The sequence below is a fragment of the Rhinolophus ferrumequinum genome, chromosome 2, assembly GCF_004115265.2.
Source record: "Rhinolophus ferrumequinum isolate MPI-CBG mRhiFer1 chromosome 2, mRhiFer1_v1.p, whole genome shotgun sequence".
Classification (NCBI taxonomy): Eukaryota; Metazoa; Chordata; class Mammalia; order Chiroptera; family Rhinolophidae; genus Rhinolophus; species Rhinolophus ferrumequinum.
The window spans coordinates 50,617,626-50,635,414 of record NC_046285.1 but is presented as its reverse complement, the minus strand read 5'-3'; the positions used below and the strand labels follow the sequence as shown (position 1 = coordinate 50,635,414).

The following is a 17,789-nucleotide window of genomic DNA, read 5'->3' as shown; positions in this document are numbered from 1 at the left end:
TTGATTGGTTGAAGTGCTTTGTATTGAGGAAACTGGAAAAAAAAAAAAAAAAGTCTTGGAAAGAAATTCTGGCCTTGGCATGAAAGCCCCATCACCAGTGCCGACGTCCGCAGGGCTATTTTCCTTAATTGCTGTTCAGTATATTGTTTTCCTGTCTGAGTATTAGTAATTTGTTGAAACTTATTTTGGCTTTTGTCATTTAGGCAAATAAAGGCAAAGTGGTTTTACCTCATGTTTTATTTTCTGTGTTTTTGACCCGATCTACAGGTGTATGATACAGTTTATGTCTTGGGGGCTTTTACCTGTACTCTCAGTTCCTTTACTTTTGCATCCTAATTTGTTTCCTCAAAATCAAGCTCCATGACCATATTCCTGGAGAATACCTTTTGCAGCTTGGCACAGAGACTCAAAAAACCTTGGTCTCACGAAGGGAGGCTGATCCTGCTCTCCCAGGTCTGACGTCATCAGTGCCCTATTGACACAGATGTAAGGTAAAGAACACATTCGATCTATTCTTCAGAAGCCTGGTTTCCTTGAGACTTTGGGCTTGTACTGTCTTTACCTGGCTGAGTTCTACTTCCATCCGAATATCAGACAAACTACCATGTACTCTTCCCCCCTTTCATTTGCTTTGAGAAAATTCAGTGACCTTTCAATATACAAGTTTTAAGGGCTAACAGTGGCACCCCCAGGGGCAATGCGCTCAGTTGTAGTTTCAAACTTCATCCTGTTTATCTATCTATTATGTAATAAAACTTAAAATACCGTCAAAGGCAATATCAAAAACAATTTCATCCTATTACATAATTCACCTTCATCTCTATAGTCAAATAGAATCGGCCAGCTTGTGCTGACTAAGGAATCCTTCCCCATTTGGTCAAGGTGGAGGGACAGTGAAGAAATGTTGTGCCTGTCTCACGAGTCCAGTGTCTCTTTCATTGTCCAAGCCATCCGCCTCAGGCTTTGAGGTCCAGATCCCGGTGTGGAGAAGAAAAAGGTTCATATCCAACCTTGTCGTCTTTCCTTCTGTAGTACATTCGTGCCAGCACAGTAATCAGAAAAGTCTCCAGTATGAGGAGGTGGCAATTCATCACTGCATTGTGGGGTGAAATATAATGTAGGTTATGCTAAACTATCTAGGTGGTGTCCCACCAGCAGCCCTGGCATGTGAGCTGAACAACTTTCTCCAATTTATCCTCAAATCAGGACCTAGAGATAGTAAGTTGTCATGAGTAACGTACCAGGTTAATGGCAGAGCCAGAACCAGGACTTAGCTCTCTACCGTCTGCAGTCTGAGGCTAGCTTAAACCTCATTTCTTTTGTGTTTTATCGGCATGACCTTCTGCTTTCTGACCACACCCACTCCTCTCCTGAAAGCTAAGGATTGAACCCACGGCTTCCTGGGTTGGCCATCAAGGCTGGCTTCATGCTGTGGAATTGCAGGTCTCCTTTGGGTGATTAGAGAAGTCGTAGTCTCCTTAAAGTCTCTGTGGGGATTCTTGGAGATGCCTTTCTGGGTATCGCGAGCGGCAGCCAGCCTGGCCTACCTCTATGCTAAGGTCCTCTTTTCCCTGACCCTCCCCCTCTCTCCCATCCTGGAATGCCATAGGAGCCCCTGTGTGCTCACCTTGAGACCTGATTTTAGAGGAAAAGGGAGGCGAACAAGCAATCTGCCCGCCATTGGCCAAGACTGAGAAGATGGCTGGCTGCAGGGCAGTCAGGATGAGAAGCACCTGCGGAGGGAAGAGAGCAGCAAGGGCAGGGCGGGCGCAGCGGCCATGGCACTGAGGCCAGCTGGCTGTGCTCGTGCCGTCCTGCCAGTGTGTCGGCCAGCCTGTAGATCTGGGCGGAGGCTCAAGACTCATACTTGATTACAACTTGATAGAGTTATAGTCTTTTGGAAAATTATAATCTCGTCTTCTATCCAATTTGTTATGAGTTCAGACAAGGAACAGTAAGAACTGAGTGGAGGTTCAAGTTTATTTCCCTATCTCAGCCATGGCTACAGATGAGCACTTAATGGATGAAAAGGATGGATGAGGAGGGAAGAGTCCTTCTGTCTGTTCAAGTACCTGACATCTCTACTGATAGAATGACAGACAATTAACCATTAAAGCGCCCTTGGAAAAATCTGCCATGCTGGGGGCTAAGTGGTAGGGGGAAGAGGAATTAGTGTTCAGTGGGTACAGAGTTTCCGTGTGGAAGATGAAAAAGTTCTGGGGATGGATGGTGGTGCTGATGGTTGCACAGCAATGTGAATGATTTTCCAAATCTCACAGGAAACCTAAGGCTTAAGATTCCCAAACCTGCTTTTAGCAGTCATTAGCCTTACCTCCTAACCGCAATTAATTGTAGCTCTATTATAAACCATCTTTTCTCTCCCAGGATATAGTTACCTGGAACAGAGCAAATTTGGCTCCCATGTTCTGCTCGCCCAGGTGCAGCTTGGCTTGACGGAAAATGATGGCCAGGGACCAGAGAGCCAAGAGGGTGGACACACCAAGGAAAGTGTTGATCCATAAAGCTGTGCTCTTCTCAGAAATCTGATGGCAGACCAGACAGTAGTCAAAGACAGAGGCGAGCCCTTTTCTTCTATTTCTTCCCCCATAGTGGGACAGGTAATAAAAAAGGTCCCAAAGCCGTGGCCTATTCCAGTCTCCTCTCTCTCCACCAGAGTCCTCGAGCCTCTATTTCCCCATATCCACCCTGTCCCTGGGGTCCTGCATCAGGGGGTCGGCTGTAGCTATTCCTTCTAGAACTCAAAGGTACTAAACGGGTCTTAGACTTTACTCCTGCCCCTTACTCCTGGCTTACATCTGCTGGGTCAAAGATGCCGTCAGGGACGAGAAACAGGCCCACCAGACACAGTGCTATCCTGAAGAAGGCGTACTGGAATGGACCGAACATCAGCAGCTGGAGCTTCCTCCTGGGGGCAGAAGAGCGCTGGGAATGTAGATCCATGAACTGCCCACCCCGAGAAAACCTCCCAAGCCCCTCGCTGGGCTCTGGGGCCCAGGCTTGGCTGCCATCACAGACACCAAAATAGTTAAATGAATGGGGACCTGGGAAGAAGCCAGAATGCTGAGCACTGGGAACCTCCCGCTCACTCCCAGACCACAATGGTACCTTTTGAGCAAGAACTGTCAGTGTTGACCCAACCTCGTTAACCAAAATGGGCAGAGGGGCGAGTAAATAGCCAAAGTCCAGTTTGCTCTGTTTGCCTAAAGTTTGTAGGGGGCAGTGGGCTTAAGTGAGGGACCTTTGGAGTACTCCTTGCTCTGCTCCCCTTACCCCTGGGTGGGTGCCCCATGTGTGGGTCCTGGCTGGGGGATGCCCACCCTTTCATCATTGGGTTTGTTCCCTATAAGCCTAATTTGAAGAGGCATGCAGCAGGGCAGAGGGAACCAACGGGAAGAGGTAATGTGTTCTCCGAGGACGTCTCTTCCTCCTGCTTTACCTGGTGAGCATGAGTGGGGGGCAGCAGAGGCAGCAGCAGCAGCAGGGGCCTGTGTGGATCCTCATCGGCGTGTCCTTCAGTGTCCTCACTACTGCCTCCTTCCCACCAAAGCCTTCCACCATAACCTGCATCAGCAGGTAAAAGCACGCCGCGTAAAACCTGGAGTGGGGGAGAGTGGGCCTGAGGGGACCAGAGGAGGCCGCAGCCAGCGGAGGGGACGCCCTTTGCTGCCAAAGAAGATGGCCTGCAAAGGGGGCAGGGAGAGGTGGCGCTTACCAAGGGGATCATGGTAAGGGCTGGCATTCTGAATGTGTGACCTGAGAGGAGAGAGAGGACGGGGGTCCAGGGGCCTGGGAAGGGGAATTTCAGGCTGTGGGATCAACATGGTGGCTGAGGATGGACACATCCAGAAGTTCAAGGCACCTAGGTTAGCACAAGTTGGAAAGGGATCAATTCGTGATCAATTACTAATTAGTTTGCAGGGATTTATGGACGGAATAGGAGATTTCGGAGTTGTGGGTAAGTGGGGAGCAGAAGGATACCCGGCTCCAAGCTCGGGGCGGGCAAGACACTCACGCGGTTATGGCCATTTCTACGAGCATGAGGGAACGAGGAATCCAGAGACCGAAGCAGCAGAACATGGACACCACCTGCTCGGAGAGGAGCAAGAAGCCAGTTAGGGCAAGGAGGAGACTCCATGTTCTCTCTCTCTTGAACTTTTTGTGGCAAAGGCTCAAGGAACCCAAACCTAAACATTTAAGGCACCATTACTTAAAAGTGGCCAGCTGGAAAAATCACTAATTAAATTAACTAATTAAAACCTTTTATTTTAATTCAGCTGTCAGTTGCTTCTATGTCCAGGGTGAGAGACAGCAAGTCACCTTGAGACAGGGACTCTTATGAAGACTATCTCACCCTGTATCCCTGGGTTAGGAGTATGTAAGTTAATCCTTAGAAGTAAATGGATCAAGATCCAGCACGCTCTTTTCAACACATCATGTTATTAAAGCATCTCTGATGACTTGAGATGGCCTAGACAGATGTCATCTGGCAGGAAAGGACCTCGAGGGCCCCACTGTCCACCCAAAACAGACACTTAGAGCTCATCACAAGGAAATAGAGGTCCAATTTTATGGTCTACGAGCAATACAAAGGCCTATATATTATAATACTATGTTTCCCCAAAAATAAGACCTAGCCGGACAATCAGCTCTAATACGTCTTTTGGAGCAAAAATTAATGTAAGACCGGTATTGTATTGTATTATATTATCATGTTATATTATATTATATTATATTATATTATATTATATTATATTATATTATATTATATTATATTATATTATAAAAGAAGACCCAGTCTTATATAAGACCTTATATTAATTTTTGTTCCAAAAGGCGCATTAGAGCTAATTGTCTGGCTAGGTTTTATTTTCGGGGAAACATGGTAGCTGTGGGAGTTTAAAAAGCCTACAGCGGAAAGATAGAGTAAAGTATGACCCCATGGGGAAAAATTCCCTTCTACGCGCTGAGGAAACACTGCTTGCCTGTACAGGAAGGAGGCTTGCTTTTAACAGTAATACTGTAGCAAGGAGAGTGGTGAGTGGGCTGAGCAGTTTCTCCAGCTGTCTCTGTAGCTCTAAGAATTCAAACACTCCATCCCACTGCCTCTTGGCCCTCCAAGCATGGGGGCCTGAATGCAAATGGAGATCAGGTTACAAACGCCCACCCTAAGGTGGTAGAGGCAGGCAACACTTTGCTGACTTGAATTGCTGAGTTTGGAGGAATTCTCAAAATGGTCCCTGCCTCCTCGCCAGTCCCTCCCAAAGGGCAGCTACAGGGCCCTCACCGTGGGTGCAGAGCTACTCCACAGCAGAGTCCGCCTCTTGATGGGGCAACGGGTGTTCTTGTACAGATAAACAGCATCCTCCAGGAAGATGGCGATTGAGCCCAGCACAAGCACGGTCATGACGACCGTGAGGGCAATTTCCACAGGGCCCAGTGCTAGACAGGAAAGAGGGCAGATTCCAGTGAGTTGACAATCAGGCCTGAGGGGCACAGATGTGGCTTCTTCACTTGGATCTAAATTGCTTTACCCTATGAAGAATTGTCTGGCCCAGACACCCCTCCAGGCAGAAGATTAGCTTTTTCTTAGACCTAGAATAGCCAACATGTGGCTAAGAAATAGTCATTCTTCTGCATGGAAGGGAGACTAGACCAGACAATTCTAGATATGGTGAGGCTCACCTGAACCAAACAAGTTTTAACATAATTAGCAAAAATATTGAGTTCAGAGTTCAGTGGGGCCTATTCACTTTTCTACCTCCGGTGTCAAGTGTCATGCTAGTGAACACGGACCAATTAACATTATAATTGAAGCAGAATATAATTAGTGGTATATGCTTTAGAAATGTTTAAATTTTATTTAAAAAAATTTGTTATGAAACTAGGATATTAGAAAAGGATTTGAATAACAACAAAAAAATGGATACAAGTAAAGACTATAAAATTTTCACCTGTGTTGGCCTCACAACTTCATTTTACATTAAATGTGGTCCAGTAGCTCTCTTTAGTGTTTATTACAATCTTTTGAGTTGTTGTTAAAAGTAGCTGTCCAGGCCCTACCCTCAGAGATGCTGCTTCAGTAGATCTGGGATGGGCCCAGGAATCTGCATTTTTAACGAGCTCACCTGATAATGGTCAGTGGTAACAAACATTTTGACAAACATTGGTGAAGCTCTTCTGACCTCACCACTGCTACAGGAAAAATTAATATAGTCACAATATGTATTTCTGAACATGTGACTCATCAATGCAACAGTCAGTTTTAAAGTGTTCTGTGACTAAGCCCAGACCCTCATTCATCTATATCTCTTCCCTAGTTGGCAGACTGTCTCCTTTCTACCTTCTAACTGGCTAGATCAGTGGAAGAAGGGGGAAAAGAAGACAGTTCATTGTCTTATTGTCTTGGGAGTAAAGAATGAGGAAGGTATTGGCTAGTCTACCTTATGTTTTGGTGACTGAGGGCAACTCAGTCAGAGAGATATTACTGCTGAAACCAAACCAGGCAGGAAGGAGACCATACCACAGTAAAGACTTGAGCTGTCTTCTGGGTCAGTCATACCTGGTGGCACCACAAAGAGCAACCAGGTGAAAGGTAAATCTGTCAAAAATACCACATTGCTCCTGGTTGCTTTTATTTCAGGGCACACGTTTTTCTCACCGTTTGCTTTACCCAGGGGGATCCCTTTATCTCTGACCACAGTTAGGTCTAATGACCAATCCAGAGGACCTGCCAAGGGGAAGGTGGCCCTTGGATTCCAACTCCCAGGCAGGACTTCTGAAGTCAGTGGTAAACTTCAATCACAGGCCATGAAAGACTGGATTGTGCTGTTTTTCTTTCCTCTTACCCATCCGTTTCTCCACCCACCTCCATTTAGTTAGGCTATGGCCCTCTGGGTGTCTAAATTCCTGGCTTGGCTTTGCTGTTACTGTTGAACTCAATTGCCTCTTTCTCAATTACCTCTCCAGATATTGCTCTGGTAGGCCCTGCAAGTTTTGAATGTTAAAAAACTGGTTGCAGTCCTTTATTTAAAAAGACTTTACCATTTCCTACTTGAAATGTTAAAAATGTAAACATCACAGAGGATTTTTTTTTACACAATTTTACCCTTATACAACAAAAATGTGTATCTAAAACAATTATGGAGATACTCATAAAGTCTGCCATATTTCAAAATAATTCCAGATTAAAGAGATAAGTCTTTTAAAAATCAAATAGGGAAAATTGAGAGAGAAAAAAGAGAGCGAGAGAGAATTGTACTTTCATCAGGACTTTGGAGACAGGAGACATTTCTAAGCTTAGGATCAATCCAAAAAAATCACAGAGAAGCATGGTCAAATTTGACATAAAGTGTTTAAACTTTTACATGTTAGAAAAAGGGGGAGCAAACAGACTGGGGGAAAGCATTTTTAATAAATGTGTACTCAAATTTAAGATCTTTATTGCATAAAGAAAATTAACAAAAACAGGAGGCTCTTGCAAAAAAAAAAATAGAAAAGTGATATTAACACAGCTTAGGACATGGGAAAATAGTCAACTTGCCTAGTAGAGAAGAGAAAATAACAGTGATATATTATTGTTGTTTTATTAAAAGATAATGTTTATAATATTATTGACTAATAGCCCTAAAATACAAATAACTTAAGTGTCTGACAATATTGGAATTATTAAGTAAAGTATACAACAGAGTATTATACAGACATAAAAAATTTGTGCATGCCATAAAATATCTTTGCAGAGAGTGTATAATACTATTTTTTTTTAACTTATTAACACTCAATTAAAAAACCCCAAAACTTATTAGCAGACCCACACGTATGTAGTCATCTGACTCATGACAAAGACTCCATCACAATTTGAGGGGAAAGCATATTTTTTTTTCAAGACAGGGTGCTGGGTTAATTGGATATACTTCGGGGGATAAAAAAGAACATTGACTCCTCCTTCATATCATACAAAATACCTAAATGTAAAAGTTAAAACACAGTTTTTCAAAGAAAACAGAGAAGTACATCTTCATGATTTTGAGAGAGGCAAAGATGTTTTAAAGTAGGACACAAGAGCACTAATCATAAAAAACTGATAAATTGGACTTCCTGAAAATTAAGAATTTCCATTCGTCAAAAGAAACCAGTAAGAGAATAAAAAGGCAAGCTCAGACTGAGAGAAGATATTTGCAATACAGATATCCATCAAGAGACTCATATCCATAATATGTAAAGAATTCCTATCAGTCAGAAAAAGACAACATAATTTTTTTAAATGAAAAAAAATTTTTTTTGACCCGAACAGTTACTTTACAAAAGAAAATATCCAAATCTTCAAGAAACAGAAAAAGGTGCTAAGTATCAACAGTTATCAGGGAAATACAAATGTGAGATGCTATGACATACCCACCAAAAGAGCTAAAATTAACAGAACCAACGATTCCAAGTGTTGGTGAGGATGAGGAGCAATTGAAACACTCATACATTGCTGTTGGGAGTGGTACAAGCAGTTTGGGAAACAGATTGGTAGTATTTATTAAAGTTAAATATACACACCTACCCTATGACACAGGAATTCCACTCCTGGACACATATTCAGTAGAAATGAGTGCTTATTATCACCAGAAGAATGTTCAGAGCAGCATTATTTATAGTGGCCCAAACTGGAAATAGCCCATATGTTCTTCAGTAAGAATACAGACAAATGAATTGTGATGTATTCCCACAATGGAATATCAGCAACAAACAAGGATGAGCTACTGATACATGCGACGAAATGGATTATCTTAGAAACATAATGAAAAGTGAAGGAAGCCAGGCACAAGAACACATACTGTTTGATTTTGTTTACATAATTGGAAAACCAATCTATAAAGCTGAAAGAGGTTAGAATAATGGTCTTTGTAGGAATATTAAGTGAGGGGAGTATGAGAGACCGTACTGGATACTGAAATGTTCTAAATCTGGATCTGGGTGGTGGTTTCACAGATGTACACATAGGTTAAAATACATCAAACCATATATTTAAGATTCATTGCTCTTTACGGCATGTAATTTACCTTAAAACAAAAGAAAAGTCTTGTGTGAACAAAGCAGAATGCAAAATTAGTGCAGTAAAATTATAACCATGTTTAAAGGATTTGATTGGGGAGAAAAAGGTAGAAAAGAGTTGAAGGAAAGAGTGAGGCACTACAAAATGGAAAGTCACAAAGAATTGTCCATAATTGGCAGAATAAGAAATAAACTATAGGTATAGTATATAAAACTATAAGATAACCAACTAAAAATATTGACATAATTATATGGAGAGTACGGAAGACAGTTGGCACTAAGTAAGCTAAATCCTCATGTATCATAGAGGCAGCCACAGATAATGCCCAAAAATCAATGCCCCAGGGAATAATGGTGTACACATATTGGTGATTTGAAGGTACCTATCAAAAGAACCACCAGCTATAAAAGGAGGAGGATGATTAGAAATGGGAATGGATAGGGCAAGGGATTGTTTTTGTTTGTTTTGTTTTTAGTGAACATATCCTCAAGATTTTATTGTCTTCATAATAAAACAAAATATGAAGCTTACAACTGGATCACGTGGGTCTTTCTCCTATCTCCTCCCAGTTCAAAATGCTTGCATCTCTTAATAGCCAGCATTCTCTTAGATCTGCGGAGGGGCTCACGCATTCAAGCCTGAGGACAATCTTTGTAGTGTTAGCCGTTTTGTGGAAAATCAGCTCAAGTCTGCCCACCATCACCACTCTGCTTCCCGTCATAACGCTGCATTCCCTGCACATACAGAGAATCCTTGCCCTTTTTTGTACTGTGGCACTTTGTGGGGTTGGTGCTTGCCACACTTCTTACAGAAAGTCCGGGACGTTTTAGGACTGTTCACCATGTTTTTGAGAGCGCTATCGGCACGGAAATGTGGGAGGGGATTGCCGATTTTCATTAGCAGCCCTTTTGCACTATTTGAATTTTTAACCATGTTCATGCATTTGATAAAATAAAAACACATAAAAATCATTGCATCCAAAAATGCCTCGAAATACTAAAACGTTAGCAATGGAATTAACCCCTGGTTGTTCGGAAAAGGTGAAAGCATTCACAGACTCTATAAAGTGGGAGAGTGAAGAAAGGCTTTATTAAACTTAGGAAGAGAGAGGCAGTGTCCAAAGATGATGGCTGCCGCGGGTTGTAAGAAGAGAAACATCTGCGTGGGGGTGGGTCACCGGGGCAGAGTCCAGAGTCTGAGAGTGGACAGCTGCATTAACTTCAGGTTAACTTTTTCTTATATAACAAAGGGGGAGTCAGTCGGTCAGGCAGGTTTGAGAGCTGACATCTCTTCCTGGGGTCTGTTTGAAGACGATGTTATCTCCAGACTCCGGACTTGGACTCAGCCAGCAAGGCCTGGGACTCTAATGTGTCACCAGTAAATACTGCTAGGGAGTTGTAATTGGATTCCAGTGTCCGGGCGCCCGAGGATTAAGAAATTGCTCTTTTCCAGTTAGGATGTTGTTAATTAATGAGGTATAGGTAGTCTTGAGAAAGGGAACAGAGATCTTCAGCTAACAGTGAGGGCAGAAGCAAAGAGAAAACAGCTGAATATCAGGATGGATCTAACTGCAAACTAAGTCTAATTACAGGTGAATAGATAGCGAGCTATGTGGTGAGTTAAATTGCAAACTAGCTAAGTCTGACTGCATTGTTGATTCTCTGAATTCACCCTTTCAATTTGTAGTGCCTGTCTTTGAGTAGTGGAACTATAAATTACTTTTCTTTTTACTGTTCTGGATTTTCAGATTTATTTCACTGAACCTGAATTATTTTTACAATAGAAATGTTTAATTAAAAAATACACATATGATTTCATTTATATGTGGAATCTAAAAAAAACCAAAAAACAAAATAAATGAACAAACAAAACAGAAACAAACTCATAGATATAGAGAACAAAGTGATGGTTGCCAGATGGGAGGAGGTTTGGGGGGGCTGAGTGAAAAAAGTGAAGGGATTTAGAAGTACAAATTGACAGTTACAAAATAGTAGAGGGAATGTAAAGTACAGCATAGGGGATATAGTCAATAAGATTGTAATAACTATGTATGGTGCCAGGTGGGTATAGACTTATCAGGGGAATCACTTCATTAGTTACATAAATGTCTAACTACTATGCTGTACACCTGCAACTAATATGTACTATTGAATGTTAACTGTAATTGAAAAAAAACAAATTAAAGAAATGTCTATTCAAAAAATATAGAGACAAAAGACAAAGTCCAGATAGGCAGAAACCAACATTAAATCAGTAGATTTCTAAAAACCGATGTCCATTGTTGTGAGAGGGAGTCACTGCTGGAGGCCTTTCCTTGCCTGACCCTCACGGGCGACTTGACTCTCATCCTCAGCTCCCTGAGAGCGGAGAGTGGAAGCTGCCCTTTCGCACACAAGCCATAGAGGCCAAAGCCTTTCCTGGTCTTCCCTTTCCTTGCCGACTCCCTCCTCCTTGGACGTCTCCTTCTCCTTGACTCACAGAACCACAGTCCTCGTTCAACCCCTGGCCTCTGACCTTAGGTCTGCCCTATGATTCCTCATCCTCTCCCACACTTTGTGTCCTCCAAACTCAGTCATTGCAGCTCAGCTCTTCTCTGTTTACTGAGGTTTAGAATTTCCCTGCCACTCCTTCAGCCTCCTGACAACCACGTGAGCTCTTCCCACCTTCAGGACTTTATACTTGACTTCTGCTGGTTCAGCTTTTCTTCCTGAGCTCCTAATGGCTGGCTCCTTCTCCTCACCCAGCTCTCAGCTCAAATGCCCCTCCTCAGTCAACCTGCTCTAAGTGCCTGTGTGATCTGCCCCCACCTCCACGTGAGGTTATTTGCATATTTAGTTACTTGCTCATTGTCTGTCCCCTCATCTTAGTGTATATTCCACCAACATAGGGACTTTGTCAGGTTTGTGCCTGGAACAGCAACTATGGACTATATGTTGAATGGAAGAGATAACCTCATGAGAATTCCTATTGTCATCTCCGTTATATAGGCTTTTTCAGGAAACAAAGTTAGAGTGTTAAGTACCTGGCCCAGGGTCACACAGTTTGGGAGGGAAGGAGGTAGGATTTAAACCCAGGGGTTCCTGATGCTAAACCCATACTCTTAACCATTATACACGCCCGCTGACTATTGGTGTGTGTTCTCATAGATATGGGAGAGCATATGGAATGATATAAACAACCAAATGCAACCCTAAAAGGTTGTTTAAGTTCAGAAGGAAGGGGTGGGGCATATTCTGACTGTTCAATACAGAAATGCTTTTGCAAGTTCTGTGACTGCTGGCTTTGGTACTCTATTTTTTCTCATACTTGCAGTTTCTACAGGCTCTTGCGTGCACTTCCACGGTGCAAAAGCTAAGAAAGACAGAAATTCTTTGGCATCCATACCTTGACACCACTGCCCTCCATCAAACTCATTTATCTTTTTAAAAGATTGTCCCCTACAAAGGAATTTTGGAAATGCCTTAAACAAAGTTAAATATGTGTTTCTTTCCTGCAGAGCCGACTCAAGTGTTTAATCTGATTTACATTGGTAATTTCCATAAGGAGGTTACAGAATATAGCTTTTACAGAACTTGTTTTTCTACACACTCTGTTTTCATGAAGCACTCCTTGGGATTAGTATTCCAGGAAACACACTTTGGGAAATGCTTGTCTAACTGACCATTTTGAATACAATCATGTCTTTAGCAACTAACCAATTTCCCACTGTCTTGAAATAGCGAAGATTACTTTTTTAAATAATGAAAATAAAAGGACATTAAAATTTTGAAGAAAGAATATCAGCCATAATCCTAGCTAGTTCCTAACCAAAAATTATTTTATTTTTGCATATTTATTCCATAGAGGTTAAGAGCATACGCTCTGGAGTCAGAGATACCTGAATTCAAAGCAAAGTTCCACTTACTGCTTGCTCTTGGACAGGTTACTCATCCTCTCATTAAACCTCTTAGTACAGCACCTGACATGCAGTATTTTTGCTCAATAAAAAGTAGCTTTAAAAAACATCCTGGTTAAAGTACATACATATTATATTACTGCAATCGTACTGTAAAATTTTGTGTTCTGTTTTTTTTTAATCTAACATTTCATCACAGCCTGTCAAAAATGCTTTTTATAATTATTTTTTAAATTATACATATTTCAAAAATGAAAGTAATAGAGCAAACATTACTATACCTATAACCCATTTTAAAGTGTTATGATATTGCCAATTTTGCTTCAAAAGTTATTTTTAGAAAAATTAAACATTATAGATGTATTTGAAGGCCCCTGTATGTACCTCCTGGATCCTTTTCCCTTCCTTACCTCACCTCCCAGGGCTCACTACTATTCTGAAGTTGGTGTATATCTTTTCCATTTATGGTTTAATGTTTCACAACATGTGTACATATTCAACATGCTATATTGCTTTCTCATTTAAAAAAAAAATCTATATAAGTGGCATTTATCCTGCAAACCGCTTTTTCCACTCAACACTGTTTTCATGATTGTTATTTTCAGAGAGTTCCTCTATTCATATACCTACAATTAGAATTGCTGGGTTGTAGGAGATGTGAATCTTCAGTGTTACAGATATCTAATTACTCTCTGAAGTATTGATACCAATTTATACTCCCACCAGCAATCTATATGAGTTCATGGTTCACCTCAAATTCAACATCACTTGGGATTAACAAGACTTTTTATTTTTGCCTATAAGAGAGTAGTGACATGATATTTCATTATTTAATTTGTGGTTCCCTAATTCCCAAGAAAATAGATAATCTTTTTGTGTATTTATTGCCCATTTGGATTTCCCCTTCTGCGAATTATCTGTTCATATATTTTATCCAATTTTTATTGGTAATTTTCCTACTCCTAACTACTCACCCTTTGTTTGTTATAGGCTTGAAAATATCTTCTCCCAGTCTATGGTTTGGCTTTTAACGTTGTTGATAGTGTTTTCAGTTGTACAGAAGTTTGTTTGCTTTATGTAGTCAATTTCCATGACTATTTATGGATTCTGTGTTGAAGAAATTACTCTCTGCTGTCAGAAAGATATCTTTTCTCTATTTTCTTTTGTAAAAATGTTTGCATTTTACATTTAGCTATTTAATATACCCGGATTGAAGTATATTATATTGGAGCTATTTTCATGTTCATTTATTTGCCATAGGGACAGGCAATCATCCAGTATCACTTCTTGAAGAGACCGTATTGCCCCACTGATGTGTACTTGCCCTCTTTCAGAGAGCAAGTCCCCAAGTGGGCATGGGTCTGTTTCTGGGCCCACTATTTTGTTCCTTTTTTCTACTTGTCAGGTCCCTTGTAGTTATTGCCTCTGTGCTTTAATTAGTCTTATTATAAGCCTTAATTTCTGGTAGGGCAGGTACCCTCCTTGTACTTTTTCACAACTGTCTTGGCTTTTCATGACTCTTTACAGTTCCATATAAATGTTTGGATCAGTCCATTAAAAAAAAAAAATCCTGTAAGGATAATTGCAATCACATTGTAAGCATTTCAAAAATGGATTAGCGAAAGGTTCAGTAGTTCTTCCAGAGCAGCTTTCTTGAATGGCATTTATTACAAGGAACAGCAGAGTTTATACGTGAAGGAGGAAGGAGTTCTCTACATCCTCCAATGGGCACTGCTTCTGACGCTATTTCTGTCAGTGTCGTCGCCATTGTCCAGGTTCCCAGAATAATCTTTAGAGTCTCTTTTTCCTTCACTCACCTTGTCTAGATATTTACAAGATTGCCTGCTCTTTCTTTGGATCGCCTGTGTTTCCCAACCTTCCCTTCCTGTCCCTGACATCGCTCTGGTTTAGACTCTTGTCCCTCATGCTGGGCTGTGGCAATAACCTCCAATTTATACCCCTGCCGCTCAAGGCTCTTCTTCACCAGGTCCGTCTTGATTACTCATCCCGAAGCACTATCCTGCCCCTCCCAATGTGAGCGCCCTCACAGCGCTCCTTCTGCCTACAGGATAAAGTACAACTTCTCAATCACTGGGCCCCACCTTACCTGCCCCGCCTCCCAATGACCCCCTGCCTCCCTACCTTGAATCCCGCCAGACCTAGCTCCTCAGAGTCTGGGGGAGCTGTCTGCTCCTTCTGTCTCTGTCCTTACCCCTGCTGTGCCCACCGCCTGCTCGCCACTCTCCAGCTGCTACCGACTCCAACGGTTCTGTCTGGGAACAAGGCAGCTCGCCAGACTTCCTGGCCCAGAACGGTCTGCCTATTTTGAATATTCTCGGTGCTTCTATTTGCACATTTTGTAGCAGAGCAATGTGAGAACCGTTTTATTCTCGGTGCTTCTATTTGCACATTTTGTAGCAGAGCAATGTGAGAACCGTTTTCACTGTGAAAGTCAGGGTTTCTCAATTCAGCATTGCTGACACTCTGACTCAGATAATTCCTTGTTGGGGGGGGGGGCGGTTTCCTTTGTTTGCAGCATCCCTGGCCTCTACCCACTAGATGCCATGTAGCACACCCTAGTTGTAGCAACTGAAACTGTCTCCAGACGTTGCCAAAAATCCCTGGGGGAAAAACTGCCTTGGTATAAGGGAAGACTTGTATCACCAGCTGCCCTCTGTGAATAAGAGGTTCTTGGAGTTAGATGCAGCTGCCTATGTGCACGAACCACAGAGCAGCTATGAGGTTTCTCTGGGCACTTTCTGGCAGTTGGCCTTTGCTCTGGTCCAGAGCATCTGAAACAAGGCTGAGCTTTGTCTAAGGACATCCTCGTGTGCCGCCTAATGCACACTGACCACAGCCTGTCTAGTCCTTGAGGTGACAACATCAGGAAAAGGGCTGGGGAAAGGTTAAGGTACCATGGAGACACAGGCTCCCATTCATCTCTGTCTGAGAAGTACTTCATCGTGCAATAGACAAACAAAATAAATGTGGGTGAGCCACATTGGCTATGAAGATGCTGGGGTCATTTGATCATCACGTTTTAGGCATCCAAAGAATAAACTGCGTCTCATCCTCAGCCTTTCACTTTCAAAAGCAGTTCGGTGACAGGAATCTAGTTGGCCAACACTGTCAGAATACTTTTCCAGATTCATCTAAGTTTTAACATCATTCACAATAACCCCCTCAAATGACATAGGTCCTTCCCTTGAGGCTGTTGTGCAGGCCTCAAAGGGATTCTGTGGGGTTTGGGTCATTGGGGCCATCTTGAGTCCCTGGATGGCTCTGGGCTCTGAAAAATGCTCTAGGCCAGTGTTCCCAATTTGAATGAGCTTTGAAGCTAGGATTTGTGGGAGGCCCAACATGTAAGAGTGTGTCCTGGGCTAGGTTGTCATGCCCCTCTTTCGGCCTATTGGCTCCTCAAGGAGTTGATCTTCTCCAAGGCCTTAAGCATCATAGACAGACACTGGGCCAGCCATCCTCTCAGGGTCTCTAGGCTGGCCGCTCAGGGCCACTTCTCCTCTGCTCCTCTCAGCTGTCCTGACTTACCACTGGGATGCTCACTTCCTCCGTTAGGTTCCCTCTGGGGCAGGTTCCTGACTCACCTCTCAGAAGCTGGGCTGCAGTGGGAGGGTGAGAGAAGCAGGCAGAGGGGATGCTGTAATTATTTTTCAGTATTTCCAGAAGATCTGCCGTGTACCTGGAGAGACACCAGCCTGTGTTCAGAATATGAGGATTTGTGGAGGGGAGAGGTACCAGATGGACACCAGTTACTTGACACTCCCGAGGGATGGGTACCCAGCTGGTGGGGCTTCTGTGCATGCCCCCCACAGCTCCCAAGTCTGGGCTCTTTCACTCCCTGATTCGGGAGAGAAAGCCAAAGCTCTAGGGGTCACGCACTGACCCACTCTATAGTGTCCCTGAGGACCTAGAGGCCAGCCAGACCGTTATCAGCCCTGTCTCATTCTGTAGGCCGGGAACCAAAGGGCCCTGGCAGGGAAGCAGGGACAGGCTGGAGCGATAGGAGCCACCTGATGCTTAGCAACTGGCTCTTGGCTTAGGGCCTGCTGCCCTCACTCACCTGGGGTCAAGCTTTATCTGAGTCCTGTCTGGCTCCATTGTCTTCTCTCCGTCTCCGGTTCTCCTGGCAGGCACTGAGGGGCAAGGAAGGGCGGGCGGGCAGGTGAGGGCCCTGAGGGAGGCGGCTCCTGGCCGTGCTGCCTGCAGGCTTTTCCAGAGATCTCCCGCAGAAGGTAGGTGCAGTGGCTTTGTCTTCACCTGGGGATTTCTCCCTCCTCAGGCTTCCTGTGCCTGTGGGTCCCTATCTCAGAGTTCGTTACAGAGGAATTTGAAACTTGATCTTTTCCGCTGGCTGAGTTCCCAGGTTCCTGACTCCTCCCCGTCCCTAGGTGTGGTCCCTCCTGCCTCCCTCCCACAAGTGCCTTTGGCCATCCCTTGCCCACACCTCCCTCGCCCCCAACACAGCCCACCTCCATCCTCCATCCCCCACCTAAGAGCCTTCTGGGGCATTGGTAGGACAAAGTTCTTGATCCTCCCCTCTTCGCTTCCTGGTCACCAACTCCCTCTCCCCCAAAACCTGGCTGGAACTCAAGCTCTGGGGCCCTGGAGGTGGGAGAATCAGGGTTGAGACTTTGACTGTGTTGCTATTGGTGGCTTGGCACGTGCAAGGAAGGACTAGCGGAAAAGGAAAAGCCCCTGTGAGTTTCCCAAAGCCCAGCCCACCGCATCTTCATGATGGGCTTATGGAGCCAAACAGCAGCAGAAGATGCAGCAAATGGGAGGGAGGCTGTATTTAAGAGGCAGGGATGCTGAGTGAGA

The 17,789-nt window shown here is 43.5% G+C and overlaps 1 protein-coding gene and 1 pseudogene across 1 annotated transcript; both read right to left on the bottom strand.

Annotated features, from left to right (window-relative positions):
- Positions 1-713: 713 nt before the first annotated feature.
- On the bottom strand, positions 714-17,282 carry SLC51A (solute carrier family 51 subunit alpha). The gene is made up of 9 exons (XM_033121951.1): positions 17,032-17,282; positions 16,556-16,650; positions 5,306-5,460; positions 4,034-4,107; positions 3,458-3,616; positions 2,815-2,926; positions 2,397-2,543; positions 1,628-1,733; positions 714-1,093 (listed from the first exon to the last, which is right to left on the bottom strand). Exons 1-9 carry the CDS (start codon positions 17,067-17,069, stop codon positions 957-959), a joined length of 1,023 nt encoding a protein of 340 aa, XP_032977842.1. The 5' UTR covers positions 17,070-17,282; the 3' UTR covers positions 714-956.
- LOC117037569 (60S ribosomal protein L36a-like) lies at positions 9,586-9,901 on the bottom strand (annotated as a pseudogene).
- Positions 17,283-17,789: the final 507 nt, after the last annotated feature.